Source organism: Cyprinodon tularosa, unplaced genomic scaffold (genome assembly GCF_016077235.1).
Source record: "Cyprinodon tularosa strain WSP-4 unplaced genomic scaffold, ASM1607723v1 ctg19, whole genome shotgun sequence".
NCBI classification, from domain to species: Eukaryota; Metazoa; Chordata; class Actinopteri; order Cyprinodontiformes; family Cyprinodontidae; genus Cyprinodon; species Cyprinodon tularosa.
In genome coordinates this window covers 1,522,654-1,538,521 of record NW_024038678.1, presented here as the reverse complement: position 1 = coordinate 1,538,521, position 15,868 = coordinate 1,522,654, and the positions used below count along the sequence as shown (strand labels likewise).

Genomic DNA, 15,868 nt, shown 5'->3' with positions numbered 1-15,868 from the left:
TTCAAAAAATGTCCTCTATGCTTCAAATTCAAAATCTTTAATTTTTTTTGTTGAATTATGTATGTCAGCTATTTTATGCATAAAACTCCTCCCTATCTTTCATAATTTCTTGTTAGTTTATTGTCTTTGTATGTGACAAAGAAAATTCTTAAGACATATAAAATCAAAGCAAAAAAACTCACATAGAATTGGACAATTGGACAATCGGTAAGGATGCTTATGCCAAAGTGAGAGTGCATCAGCAATAGGCATAAGTGCTGTTTGAAAAATGCTGCACAAATGAAGGAGGTAGGAAGACAAAGCTTGATGCTTCCTTTCAACAGTTTCTCCTGATGTTTCTATACGAGGAACAATAAGGCTTTTCACAATCCTTTCCATGACAGGCACAGCCCACCTCATGGAATATGAGAAAAATACACAATTTCTTCACTTGTACTGAGTGTGACACATGCAAATGTAAACACCATCCTCAGTTTCAGGCATTCACTGCATTTGTGTAGCTTTTGTTTTATGTAGTTCCTTTTCAAAAGGTTGTAGTCACGGCCTTGACTTGCATCACCCGTGTGCGTCTCAACAGTCCGGAATTTCTTTCCTACCCAGGATAGAGTTCTTACTGTTGACTTGTCAACAGGTGATGGAATTAGAAACAGGAATAGAAGCTATGATTGGCCCAAATCAGAATCAGCTTTAATCTCTTTTAGCTCTCCCTTTATGTCTTTACAAAGGTTCTGCCCCTGATTATCTAAGGCAGTTCTGCTATCCACATCTAGTTTGCTGATTTTCCTAACTTTCAGTTGTATTTGCTACTTCATTTTGCAGCATCTTCCTTTTGCATGAGTTTTTCATTGTGTAATAGCTTCATCTATGTGTTTGTAGCAGTTTTTATATTTGCACTATGTTTGTACTTTTCTGTGATTGCTGTATATTTTCCTTTGCATGTGTTTTATAAGTTTGTCTCATTTTTGTGTTTACAGTACTTTTAGAATTATTAGAAGGGCATTTGGACCCCTCAGTCAACATACATACTAAGTTTATGGAATGGTTCAAAACAAATAGGTTATTTTTTATTTTTTATTTGTGCATTCAATAAATGGAACTACTTTGGCGTTGCAGTGGTTAGAGCACATGACCCATGTATGGAGGCCTTGGTCCTTGACCTGGCCGACCCGGGTTCGCGTCCAACCTGTGGTCCTTTGCCGCATGTCTTTCCCCTTCTCTCATGTCCCCTTTACTGTCAGCCTGCTGTTAAAAAAAGAGCCACTACTGCCACAAAAAATGAAAGTCTTTTGTTAGAATCATATCATATAAATTCATTTTTTATACTTATCTATTTACTCAATTATAGCACATTGGTCCCTAATATTATTCCGATGACCATTAATAAAAAACAAAGCAATAACTAACTAGAAGAGCTGCCACCTGTGCTGTTTAATGGGGAACATAAAAGCACAAGGCTTGTGGTTAACTAGGACATCTGGGAAGGTATCATTAATGCTTAACGATAGATACAAGTTCTGGATGAACATATGTCACTTATTTTTATAACTCCACACACATTTTTCATCAGCAGTTAAAGAACATTATCATGGAAAGAATTTGCAAGAATAAGTGGATCTTTTTAAACATATTTAAGACATCGTGGGGTATAGAAAACAAGCAATAAGCACTGTTTCAGTCAGGAAGCAATCTCTACTGTTTGCCATAAAATCTGCAATTAAGCTTCTTGCCATCTGTTTCATTTAAAAAAGTGTTTCTGCATTATGCAACAGCAAAAATGTAAATCTTCTCAGACAACCTCCAGTCATATGTTTGTTTTTTTTAGCTGGTGAACAAACAACTTCCCTTTTCTTTTTTCTGAGAAGGATCTTACAAGAAGAAAATCTCTTCACAGGTGCTGAGACTAAGAAGATGAAGGTTCTCATCATATTTATCTGTCTTATACAAGGTATGGTTAACAGAGAAAAGTAGGAAATGTTCTGCTAATGAAATTAGAAAAGGCATCTTAAAACTAATCTTTCTTTTCCAGATAGCTTCCTCCTAAAAGCACGGCAGAGGACTAAGGAACCTCAGCACATTTTACTGAGACTCATCTATCCACCATTTTACAACAGCTACAATAAGTCATGTTGTAAACTGTATGCTGGAAGATGTTACAAACTGCTGGACAGTGCAGGGTACACCTTTGATTCCCTGAGAGGAAGAGTTACAACAACAGAGAAAGATGGCTTGATTGAGTTTAATATATCCCATGTACAGCCTGAAGACGCAGGTTTTTACAGATGTAGTGTTCTGGGTAGCCAGACCCACATTTATGCTGACTACTATGTGAAGATATTCGGTAAGTAAACCTAAATAATAATGTTTAACCTATAATTTATGATGCAAATATTATATATCAAGGTGCAAAGGAAAACGTTTTATTTTAGGTCTTACTCTAATCTCTGAAATCTTAACTTGCAAATCTTGTGTCTTGCGTTATGCAGAGGTTTCTGATTACTACCCGCCAGTCTCAGCCTCCAATGAAAACCACAACAACAATCAGTGCCTTAAACAGCTCCACAGCAGGCCTGGATTCTACTGGACATGTTCTGGTACAGGACAACAGGGACAGGTCTAATCTTTAAGCATTGTTTTGTGTTTTTATATATATATATATATATATATATATATATATATATATATATATATATATATATATATATATATATATTCAATAATGTATTTTTTTGCACCTATTAGTTGTGGCTGAATTTTAAAACCTGTTTCTCTTTCAGATCTCCCTGGAATTTTGGTGTCCCTCTCTTGTTCATTGTGTCCATCACAGCCGTGATTTCTGCTGTTGCTATGATTGGTGCCGTCTGCTGCAAAGTCAAATCGAAACTTAAAAAGTCAAATAAGCATTTTCCTACCTCTGGTGTTACTGTCTCAGTGACAGTGATGAATTATTCTTTCTTATATGATATATAGGGGCCAGTCAATGTAATTGTTTTCATTCCTGTTTTGTAGACATTTTTGGAACAACTCTGAGTGAGTCTGGGAAACAAGAAGCCCTGGTAGGTACAGAAGTGGGAACCAGTAGTTACTGACTCATTGTCAGGTTTACAAGGAGACATCGTTGTTTTGAGCTTCCTCTACAATGCAATCTCTAAACTGACTGTTTCTTTCAGGAAACAAGAGATATTATCTATGCAACAGTGGATTTTAAACCTCACCAGAAACCTGAGGAGCTTTATGCTAATCTGGGAGAACACATAACAAGAACAGACAATGGTGGTCAGGTGGAGTATTCCATGTTGGCACTGCAGCTCTGATTTTTTAATGACTGAAATGTCCCAGCCTTTTGAGCATTTACATACCCATTTAATGTCTCTAATTTTTCACAAGTGAAAGCCACAAACTTCAATGCATTGTACAGGATAAACGATTTTCCAAATTTATCTGTAATCCAAATTCTGAGGTATTATATTTGTGTTCTACTTTCCCATCTCATTATTTTGTAGAAATACCCATGCAGCAATTGTAGCTATAAATATCTTGTCTTTTAGGGTGGCTCTTCTGGCTTCATACATGTACTGCCTATTCATGTTTAAAAACCTGAAGCTCAGTCAGTTTATAGAGTGTCTGTGAATGTTCTAGTTAATTGATATGCTTTGCTCTGAGCCATGTCATCATCTGTAGTTATTTCTGTCATGTTTAGAGTTGTCCAGTGTCAAGTCCTTTGGTTCCAGTTTTTTTGGTTTTCTCTTGTAACCCCCTGAATTCAGCCCAATCCATCCACCAATCAATTCTTGGGTGCTTGCTTCTTACTGCTGAATAAAATATTTTCTAACTTGCAAACAGCAGCTTCCTCCACAGTTTGTCCATTGCTAGTAGTAAACTGAGAATCTGGTTTTTAATTAATTTTTTTTTTTTTTTTGCAGTGGCTTTTCATAAAAAATAAATCTATAGACTTCTATAAACTGCATGACTAAGAGCGGCCAAATCTTTTTAGGTTTGCATTGCCAAACTATTTTCAGTGTCTGATGATGACTGAGCATACCATATGAGAAGTTCATGGCCTATGATGCTGCTTATAAACTAATTCTGCTTTTAACTTCTCCAAAGCTTTATTTTTGACTTTTTGCTCTGTTCTTGTTCTCCATAGTGCTTTTTATTTACCTCACTTAATCACTCAGAGGACTTTTCAAAAAGGCTTAATTGATTTTAAGAATAATTTTTCCACGGATAGACTCTTGATTTTAAGTTCAAATCTAGTGGTAGTTGGTTGCACTAAATTTTATGCAGAGTTGTCAGGGTGAAGGGGGCTGTAAAGATTATTCAAATGTATAAAACATGTTTAATTAAATGTCGACCTATCATGAAGTTGGACTCCTAGATCAAAAAAATTCTCCTCTGTGAGTTGTTTGTAATGATAATTACATTTGGTTACCTAAATTCCCCATTATATGCTTTTGACATGATGTTTGCACGAAAATCTAAAGCACAAAATAAAAGTGTTAAAGGCGATGAAATAGCCTTTTCTGTGAGTTTTTAGCTGTTTTTGTTGTTCACATGAAAGGATGTCAGCAGGCCCGCAAGATCAGGTCATCATGTTATCTAATTTTGTATCAGTGTTCATTCTTATCAGCGCCTGCTGCATTACATCAGTGGCGACCTAAACCTTCCCTGTTCTGAGAACCGATCAATATTAAGCTCTCGACCTCGTTTTCCAGCATTAAAACTATTATGGTTTCTTTTGTGACATATTCACAAAAACTGACATTAAATAAAAACTTCCTCCACTAAAAAGGTTTTGTTGGCAAAGACAGCTGAAATAGAATCTATCATGTCCAATCACATCACCTGGTTCTGCTTTCTACTGAAAGAAGAAAAATTATTAAACAAAGTTGATGGCAGCAATAGCTGCACCAGTGAAAGGTCTGGGATATTTCTGTCAAGGAAAATTCCAAATCCATTCCCGTTATCAGATTGTCTGGAGCTGCTTGGGGACAGATGTGTGTTATTGGGTGGTTTTAAAAAGTTATATATATATATATATATATATATATATATATATATATATATATATATATATATATATATATATATATAATAAAAAGAAAACACTGCTCAGATAATCCTATGCTTTTCACTTTTGACTGACAACTTTGTAAAGCTAAAGCTTTGTGGGTAAAGATATAAGGCCAATAATAATAATCAAGACACATCTCACAAAACAAAAACAGACAAGACATAAGAAAACATTTTTTATGCAAATTGAATAAAACAATGCAGTTGTGATCAGAGAGATTAATATAGTTTGAACGGATGTGTTTCTATTTTGGATTTGAAATGAAAATAAGTACGTGGATGTGAGTTACAGAGGAAAAGGGTCTGATTGACAAATTGCAGATTTGTTGATACATTTGGAGACCTCAATGGCTGAGGGAAGGGGAAACACTGACATTAATTGAGAGGGGAGAGATGAAATGGGAGCAGAGTTGGCTGGAAGCTGAGGGACATGTTTGATTTTGGGAGAGAATAATGATAGCAAGGTGTTGCACAATGTTGGGGGATGGGCAAAGGTGGGCAGAGTAAGAAAAGAAAATGTAAGTAAGAGTAACACTATTTCAACATTCATTGACTAAAGTAAAATAATAAAAGTAATCCTCCAAGACATTACTTAATTAATTGTTGGATAGTAGCATCGGATTACTTCTTAGAAATGATGATGACAGATTTTATGTGCAAAATTTGGTATTTGAAAGACTCAAATGCATAAAGAATACAAATTAATGTAATGGATATGAAAGAGCGAATTCATGGAGAAGAAATACTTTCAAAAATAGCCTGTTGTTTTGTTTTATCTTTTCTGCTAAAACACAGAAAACCAATCCTCACAGTGAGAACTACATATATTCTAGGACATGGTAAAGAATTTGCTGTCCTGTACTATATTTCCTTTTACTGTATGTTTACCTGGTTTTGGAATAATTCAAATTACGCCCTGAAGATGCAGTAGTCAGTAATTTTACTCAAGTAGGTCTAGCAATACGTTACAAGAACAATCTTTAAGTATTTATAGTGAAGAATATGAGTAGCACGCATTTAACTTTGCAAAATGAGACCAATTTGCTTGTGGAGTTTTTCAATCTGATGTCTTTTTGCCTTTAATAGATAGAGGGTGGAAGTGAACCAAGGTGCAGAATGAGTGAATGAAACAGATGTAGTTTAGTGTGGAGTAGTGTAAGAGCAATTCATCTGGGGGAGAAAACCTGTCAACACTGAGGAGGCTATTGATATAAGAAGATAAACTGTCCAAACAGATGTGCTGAATTTCATGTTAAGTTACATTGTGTGAGGTTAGATGTGGAGAGTGAGAGTTTAACACTGAATGATAAAACATTATGGTCTGAAAGAGAAAGTGGATCCACTCTGCAGCCAACAAGTGCTTCAATATATGTTGGAAAATTGATGTTCACTGCAGTCCAAAGCTGTCCAACATAGACTTAGACCTAGACAGATTTATTTTGTCGTTTTGTATACACGAGTGTATACAAAAAGAAATTTAATTTAAGCATTTAATTTTTTAAAGTGCAGCCTTGAATATCAGTAATAAATACATAAAAAAAACATGAAGTGATATTTATTATTATTTTTGGGATTGTTTATATGAATTTTAAATTCTCCCAGAATGTTTGGTGCGATTTCTACCACTTCTTGCCATAGTTTACTGTGAGACCTCCCCCTCAGCCAGATTCACAAGGACTGACCAAGTAAAAAATGACAAGCATTTATATGGAATGACATCATTCAATTTTTTGCCATGCTTTAGTAAAGATAAAAACTCTAGTTTATGGTCAACCAGGATGTCCTGCACAAGGTACCCTTCACTCTTAAGGGAGAAGAAGTTGAAAAGACCAAGGTTTACAGTTGCCTTGCAGTGCTGATGGCCATCCGAGCTGACCTCGCCAAGCAGGCAAGCTCACTGCAATCTAAGCAGCCACCTGGTCTACTGAATGAATCTGGAGGTCTGTCCACTTTCTCCACCAGAGGGCGTACGAGATCTCCTGGAGCCGGAGCTGATTGCACCATCTGTCTCTCATCTGCTCATCAGGAGATCCATATTTAAGGAGGCAGTAGACTAGAAGGACATGATGGAGTTCGATCAGTTCATAAGAGCCATTATGATTAAATATCTGAAGGAGAAGGTGTAGAATTTCTGGTTATGGAAGCAGAGCTGGGCGTGGCACTGTTACAGCTTGTCTATATTGTGACCCCAGGAGGCGCTACATGTATTTCACCATATATTTCTTTAGGTTTAGGTATTAATCTTGTGACTTTAGCTTTAGGTATGAATCCTTAGATGTTAGGGTTGGTAGACAGCAGACTGGAGAGGGGACTCTACCACAGCAGGAGCTTGAGTCACATTATTAGACAGATCACAGATTTTGCCGTAGCAGTGGCACGTGCATGTGTACATGGAAATTGTGTAGCTTAGTGGAAGAGTACTGGAGCAGTACTCTCTTTGACTTATAAGCTAAAAGAAAAAGGACCATTCAGTCCAACATAAGCCACACATAGCAATCCCACAAAATTACCAAAAACATGGAAACGGAGGAGGTAGCAGGTAGACAAGCTTCATCCAGACTTACACAGACACAATGTCATATAACTATTAATAAAACACTGATTAACTATTAAAAACAAACACCTATAACATGGATAACAACCTGAGTCCACAAGTGACAGAAATGCCTAAAAAGCCTTAAAAAGAGGAAGCCAGGGAGTGGCAGTCAAAAATATGCCAGCAATCACTCCAATCTTGTACCAATGCAAAAGCAAGCTTCAGCCTTATTATTCAGGAAAAACAATGAGGGCAAATAGTTTATGGTAGCAATTATAAGTAGCTTCATTCAGGAAACAGACAGAGAGAAAAGAAAGATTTTCCAAAATTAGGGGAAGCAACAGCTCTGGTAATGTTTTGTCTGAGAGAGAACCAAGCACTTGACCAGGTGTACTTTCTATAGGAAATAAACAGAAACACATAGTTAATTAATATTGAATAAATAAACATGTTTTTTTCCCCATCTTTTAATTTATAATAACCTTTAGTCTAAATGATTTGAACACATTCAGATAACAGCTATACAAGTAACTATTGTATTGGAAAGATTTAGCCCAAAGGTCTTTAACATGCTCCTAATAAAAACATCTCTCAGGACATGTTTAAGGTATTTCACTGAATTTACACAAATATGCTTCAAAGAGGGAGTGTTAAAAGGGACTTTCACCAGCTCACACAGATATGGTGAATTTGGACTTAATGTGATTTTAGGTAAACTCAGGTTTTTGTTGCAGTTGACCATAGCCAAAGTGGTGCACAGAGCAGAAGACCATGACAAAGCATATGACAGGTTTATTAGTATTTTACAGCTTTGCAGCTGAAGCGAAAAACCAACTCCTGCTTCATTATTTTTATTAGAAAGTTTTGACGTCAGAGAACTCAACAGCTGTTTACTCTGGGTTGAGAAAAAGAGGAGATGATATATGACAAATGTTGTGGTTTAACGGTGTGACTCACATCTTTGTACTGGTTTAATGAGACTCCAGCACAGGCACTCATGTTGATGTCATGGGTTTGGGCCATGCAGAGAGAAGGTACCAGTGTTGATGATGGCTCGGCATTTTCCAGCGAAGGCCACAATCTCCTCATTTATACCTCGAATGTGTAGCAGATGGTGAAACACCGTTTAACCACAAAGCTGAGTGCAGCTTGCTTGAACTGTGTATAATGTGGTTGTAGCAGTTACTTTCTTTCTCCCCTGGGTGCTGACGTGTCTGTATTTGCTGACGTCAGAGTGATGGGGATGCTGGTATTGACATCATTAAACCGCATCTGTCATGTAGCTAACAAAAAGCCCAACTTCCACATGTAAATTGAAATATATATGTAGAAAAGTCATACTATTAAAGATTAAACAGGAATCTACCAACACAATTTAGGGATACATGGGAGCAGTTCACAACCTAAGCTAAAGCATCTAATCTTGCTTCATCACACTAATGAAAGCAAGCCGCTCACTGTTAGAGAAATTCCAACGGTCATCCGTCTGCATGTGAGCCATGAGGAGAGGCTCCGTCTGTCTTTTCCCAACCTCCTTGCTCAGCAGAAAGATGCTGCCCACCTGCACTGTCATTCAAAGTTCAACAGACCGCAAGAACACGCCAGCTTGAAGTGTAAATACACTTTGAAATTTATTGTTCCAAAGGTTTTGGTGACCTAAATGGTGCTTTTGGACAGATACTCATTTATGCTGCCAGCAAGAAACAGAGCTGGTCTTCATGTTTAAATGGGGGAAAGAGTTTATTGTGTGGAGAGTTCAATCTGTTGTGGTTTTCTACAGATGGATGGTGTTAACTGTGCATCCTATGACAATCACAGCTCGTCATTGCTAGTTTGGTCGTCCTTTCTTTTCCAAGGATGAATTGCTTTTTCTGCTGTTTTTTTTTTTTTTTGCTCCGACACTCTCTTTCCAACATTTTCCTACATCCTTACAATAGAAAACTGAATATTCTACTGCAGACAGTTTTTTAGACTAATTAAAAGGTTTGCATACCTGTCAGCTTTGTGCCTAATTAAAGGTATAATATTTGAAACTCTATTGATTCTTCCTCAATAATTATCAAGGGCATTTTTTCAATTGTATATATTTAAAAGCTAGATATGAGAATTTGATTTACTTATGTATAATTCAAATCAATTTAACTTTAGTTTGCGTAGTCATTACTTCACCTGAGTCACAAACTTTATTCAGCCTCTTACTATAACACTAGATACTTATTTTTTGTGTTGCATTTAAGCCAAATTAATCATTTAGATTTTCATTTGTCAAAACTTCAGCATAACTTATAGATCAATGAAAAGTAATGACTCCCCTATTACATTATTTTCTGTTTATCATGGGTCTTCAGTTTTAACCTGTGTTAGCCAACATTTGTGAAAAATTCAGCCTTTAACTACTGGTAACTGTGAGTTAGATTTACTGAAATCCAAAATTCATAGATTGATTAATAATAGCTGGCAATATATTTTTTCTTTGTTTAGTTTTTATGTTCATAGTTTACAAGTTGAGTGTTAGACTTTTGTTTGGTTGGAAGTCTTTGCTATAGTGGTGCATTGCTTTAATTTGTGTTACCAATTATATTTTGCACATGGACGACTAATTAAAAAAAGCATGCATAAATTAAGAAAGATTCCACTTAAGGAGTGGAAGACACATAGGAAGGACTTAATGTTCTTTACAAATAGGTCTGAGCACATATACTCAGAATACTGCATGAAGCAGCAAGTGTTAATGTTGTAGCGGAGTTTCATTTTTTGGTCATTTTAGTACAATTTTGTTATTACGTTGTTATTATCAATTAACCTTTAGTAGACAATTAATTATTTTCCAATTGTTGTCAGTAACATTGTTCATAGTTATGAGCAATGTGGTTATATGTAATTATATTATATAGTCAGTTACTATTTGTACAAAATAGGAAAACAAACATTCCATTTTCCTGAATATTTGTCTTTCTTTACAATTCTTGACATTTCTCATATTACCAGTATTAAAATTAGGCCACATGAAAAAAGAATTAGTAGGATGGAAGGTGACAGAGCGTCCATAGGACCAACTCTGAGTAATGTTTATGTTAGGAGCAAATTAAAACAAATTCTGGGGGTAAAAAAAATAATTCCTTTCTAGACATTCCTGAATTCTTTTCATAACTATCTAGAATAGCCTTGTTTTATTTTTAGGGAAATCTGTTGTTTGATATATTCACCTGAAACTTCCATCTAAGTTTATCTTTATTACTCAGAATTTTAACATAACAACACTGTTGTAATGGCCATTATCATAATAAAACATTTAAAGATATTTGGTACAGTTTTACATGGAGAGCATATTGTTATAGGTTTATTGACAATAATATATATTTCTATGTACATCTCTATTGATAAATTAGCTTAAAGTGTGCAGAATAAAAATGCATGGTTCACAAACATCTTGATAGTAAACCTTGGCTTGATAGAACCAACCGTGGTGCTTTACAATGAATTGCACTATGCTGTTACATCATATGTTGTGTTTTAATGCATAGTACACAAAGAAAGAATAAAGTTCTTGAGGACGATTGTGATCCACAGCCTGTTTATCGTGATTGCTATTCGTCCGAGCATCTAGCCATCAGTTAAAAGTCTATGTTTTTGAAGTCTTCGGTACATCTGTACTTGCTGTCATCAAACCTGGAGCAAACCAAGTGGGGGAGACAGGGGCAGGTGTGATGTAGCCTTTTTCCAGCGTATGGCACCTGAACGGCACAAAACAGAGACAATAGAGAGAAGGTGGGGATCAGCGGATTGGTTCTGACATTTTCAAACTTTTATCAGCTAACGTTTGGAGCTTCAGAGATTAAATTGTCTTCTTTATTAAACTATAGAGATGGATTCAGTCCTTGCTAAACAATCTGCTCACAGGTCTAGATGATCAAACAGATATATGACTCTAATCGCCTCATTCGCTAGGGACAAGATCAATACCCTCTGCAGTTATCAGCAGGTTTTCCGGGGCTATAGCCAACCTGCCAGCACTTGATACAATCTGAACGTGTGATAACTCCTGTGTGGGTGTTTGAAAGAGACACAGAGATGCTGGAAGATAACTGCAATGGTAATGATCTTAAAAAAAAGTATTCACCAATCTTAAACTTTTTTACTTTGTCATGCTCCTGCCACAAAGAGAAAGAAAGAAAGAATTTCTATAACTACATTTGGCTGCTATGAGAGCTAAAATAATGGATGGATGGATGGATGGATGGATGGATGGATGGATGGATGGATGGATGGATGGATGGATGGATGGATGGATGGATGGATGGATGGATGGATGGATGGATGGATGGACTACTGTACTTTGTGTAATTTTGATAACTACTGACTGTTATGTGCAAAGTAGGCAATGATACGTCAGGTCTAAAAGAACTTAAAATAGGTCTATTTGTGAACTTCAAATATCAAGCTCTACCTCGGTTTCTGAACTGAATTTAGTTATTTGGAGCTGTTGTTTTACTAATAGACTTTTTGTGTGTAGCTTCATCTATTTCCAACATCTGAGAGCCTTCCATGTACCCACTGAGACAAAGTATTCCTATTGCATGATACTGCCATGGGGTTTAACCCTACACATAGAGGTCTGTGTGTAAGTGGAAAGAAAACTTCTGTCTCATCATCCAGAGAACCTCCTTCAAAATATTTACAGTATTCCCTTCCTCCTATAGCGAGAGTATCACTAATATCCAGAATCCAAACAGCTCTAAGACTTTATAACCATGACTGATCCCAACAAACTCAATAAGTTGTCACATTCATGCTAATTTTTGCAAAGTTTCTGTCTTAGTCAGTTAAATAACATGCTGCTGTCTTTTTCACATATGCATAACTGTAAAAATATTCACAGCTGTTATTAATTATTTTTAATTATCCAGATACAGAGTGTTTATATTGTAAAAGCACCAAAGAGTACAATAATATATTTGTTTTATTTTTTATTTTCCTGTTATTTTTATACACTTTTCTAAGGTACACATTGTGTGACGAGTTCTACTATAACCTTTGCTGCTGTAAACACCACAATTTCCCCATTGTGGGAGAATAAAGGGATTTTTTATTCTATTCTATTCTATTCTATTCTATTCTATTCTACTATAGTCTTGTTGACACATTCTCCCTTCTGAGATCTCCACCTTTGCATCTCCACTAGATGTATCAAGGGTTTTTTGGCTGCTTCTTTGATTAATGCTCTCCTGGTCTATATCTTCAGGTTAAGTGGACAATCGTGTCTTTTAAAATACTTTTTGTTTTACGTTTCAATGGTTGTACTATCTATGTTCAAACCTTCTTTTTTACCTGGCAGCAGCTCTTCTCTTCTTTCTTCCCTACCTATGTGGTGTACTCCTTGGTCATCATGATGTTTTTTGTTCAATAATGTTTTCTAGGACTCATCTAAGCCTTTTAAAAATAGTACAGTTTATATTGACACCAAATCGTATGACAGGTTCGCTAATGAATACGGTTTTTTTATTTACATATTTCTGAGAAAGTGGGGGATTAAATACATACTAATTTTCATGTTTTTTATTATTTTCCCATTTTTCTCACACCTTTCATCTTCTCCCTCTTGGTCTGTCATATAACCTTGCAATAACACATTCTGATACTTTTATTTGTATTGTAATATAAAAAAAAATGTATTAGCTCCTTTGCAAGCTATTTTATTTGGACCCACCTTGTGGCTGAAAGGGTGGCATTCATCCCCTTCCGCTCCTCTTGGGGTGCACATTCTCAGACCACTCAGCCACAGACTGACGGCACAGCAGAGACCAAAACCACACTGCACATCTCTCTCACAGGCCTGCGGGGCAATGAGGTACAAAAAGTTAGCACCATAACAAATAACTTACAAAATTGATTGAATTGAAAAATATGCATAATGGATCTAACTGCATGCCACTGTTGTAATAGAGGCACTCTATATTAATTTAGAATAGCATGACATTTCTTCAGTCATCAGTCATTTGGTAATTGATTTATAAATGACTAGTACTTGGCAGACTAAGATGATTTCCTTTAGGATTTTTCCAGAAGACGAAGCGGAGGAGGATGTGGTCTGCTGTCAGTCATGTGAAATTCAATTAAAGATAATTATCTAGAAACACCAGCTGTTCTGTTTTGATTTTATACAGGTTGATTTACATCTTCCACGAGGTTTCAATATTTCTTTGTAGTTCGAGAAAGCTAACTATTTTATTAATCATTTTTAATGGATTTAATATGAAAATGATTTGCTGTGATGTGCTTCTTGTGAACTATTACCATATTAAATGTTAAACAATAAATGCATATAATTATATATAAATATGAAACATTTTTGCAATCAACAGCTATATTCCTGAAATGTTATTTATTTATTTATTTATATATATATATATATATATATATATATATATATATATATGATAAAAGCCAGTTTCGAAATCTAAATGTACAAACTTTACCACAAACCAAAAAATTACTAGGACACTTTCTTGCTTAAATTTCAGAGATTTACTTTTAATTTTAAATGAAAAAAAAAAATAAAACAATTTTGGATCATTTCAAACATATTTGTATTCTAAATTCATATATGTGTTATAGTTACATTGGCAAGTTTTAGAGCTGCAAACGTCCCACTCACCCCTGTAATGACAGCTGCTTTGGACCAGCTCAGAGACACCAGCAGGAAGGACAGCAACACCACGCTGAAGTCCATGGCAAAAGCAACAGGAACTCTCCCAAATGTTGATCGACTCTGCAGCACTTTACACCAAGGGTTCCAGATTCTTCACGCAGTCATGAAGGTTTGCAGATCTCTTCATATACAGAGGGGATCCTCACTCTCTCCCTCTCTTTATTAACCTGCAGGCTCCCCCCCACCCCACCCCACTCCACTCCCTACGTTTGAAATTTCCCCACGCCCTCTCTGCTCGTATGCTGAGAAGCTTTGTCATCTTAGTCATCAAGATGAGGAAGGTTCTCCTCAGTCCTCCTGTGCTTGTAGATTCCTGACGGCTTCATGACATTACAGTCTTCCAAAGCATCAAATCGGTCAGTTACTAACCCCAAACCTCACAGCAGCACATTGACACAAACTAAAACAAAGCTGACACCTGTCTGCAAGATAAAAACAGAAAGTTCTGAGTATTTTCTAAATGTTAAACAATAAAAAACATAAATCAATGCTGAATAGGTCTGACTAAATAAAGGACTGTAAATAATATAATATTATATTCTGCCCTTGTGAGTCAGTAATGTGAAGATGCACTTTTTGTTGCAATTTACAGCAGCAGATCTTTGATGTAGTGTTTTATCTAGTGACAGAACATGTTTTAATTAAAACCTTTCCACTGTTGCTCTATCTGTAGGCTGAAGGTGGTTGTTTTGCTAGCAGGTAAACCATCCGTATTGTTTTAGTTCTTCTGCTGCCTCTATGAGTTGATCTATCTGGATTGCCCAACATTCCTACCATCTTACCTATTTTTCTGACCATCTTCCGTATCCCAGCCCAGTTTGTTTGTTAAGTGTGTGCAAGATATTCAGGTTACCTTTAATTGTGTTTTAGGTTGGCTAAAAAACGGAATTTTGATCACATCTTTGCAAAATAGCTTCCTTTCAGGGTTGCCCAAATTCGATCCGCGAAAGCAAAAAATCCTGCAACTCCTAGATGCATCTCTTATCTCACTCACCTCAATCAAATTAACGATGGACTTTCTGGCCATTGTAGAGCTGAACAATATACTAATGCTCATTTAATTTTGCTGGAGAAGAAATATATCCAAAATCTGCAAGGTATCATGTCTAAAAGACTAGATTTAGCTTCCAAGCTCTACATGTTTGTTTTGACTCATTCATGGGTTATGACAAGGGAATTCTTTATGCTTGCTTGTATTTTTTTTTTCTCCACAAACATCATATCAATAGAGTGGACAGCTAATATTCTAAATGTTCAGGTTGTGTATTTTTTTAAATAATTTATTTCTATTCATTTGTAAATACTAAACTGAGTTAAATATAGATGCATACCACTCCTTTAATATTTGTAACCACAATATATCCCAATGCAATGCATTGTGGCTGTTATGTTACACACAAAGAAAATAAATGTAGATGTGTTAATACTTTTGTAAGGGACTAAAAAGGTTTTTATTGTGCTGCAAACAAATCAAATTCAGATGTAAAGGTTTAATAAGCATAAGGAATGTAGAAATGTGTCAAAATGTGAAATAAAAAAAAATTGTAAAAGAA

At 35.8% G+C, this 15,868-nt stretch overlaps 1 protein-coding gene and 1 long non-coding RNA gene across 2 annotated transcripts; one reads left to right on the top strand and one right to left on the bottom strand.

The window, feature by feature from the left end:
* Positions 1-1,881: 1,881 nt before the first annotated feature.
* On the top strand, positions 1,882-2,892 carry LOC119782161. Its single transcript, XR_005280643.1, has 4 exons — positions 1,882-1,945; positions 2,027-2,338; positions 2,484-2,611; positions 2,775-2,892. It is a non-coding gene; the product is annotated as an uncharacterized LOC119782161 (long non-coding RNA).
* Positions 2,893-10,807: 7,915 nt separating this feature from the next.
* Positions 10,808-14,458, bottom strand: prok1 (prokineticin 1). Its single transcript, XM_038283150.1, has 3 exons — positions 14,262-14,458; positions 13,314-13,439; positions 10,808-11,340 (listed from the first exon to the last, which is right to left on the bottom strand). Exons 1-3 carry the CDS (start codon positions 14,334-14,336, stop codon positions 11,221-11,223), a joined length of 321 nt encoding a protein of 106 aa, XP_038139078.1. The 5' UTR covers positions 14,337-14,458; the 3' UTR covers positions 10,808-11,220.
* Positions 14,459-15,868: the final 1,410 nt, after the last annotated feature.

Coding starts and splice junctions, on each gene's coding strand:
- prok1 (XM_038283150.1), bottom strand. CDS start 14,336: ATGGACTTCAGCGTGGTGTTGCTGTCCTTCCTGCTGGTGTCTCTGAGC. Junction 13,440..14,261: donor AAGCAGCTGTCATTACAGGG/GTGAGTGGGACG, acceptor ATTGCCCCGCAG/GCCTGTGAGAGAGATGTGCA. Junction 11,341..13,313: donor GCCACCCTTTCAGCCACAAG/GTGGGTCCAAAT, acceptor TGTGCCGTTCAG/GTGCCATACGCTGGAAAAAG.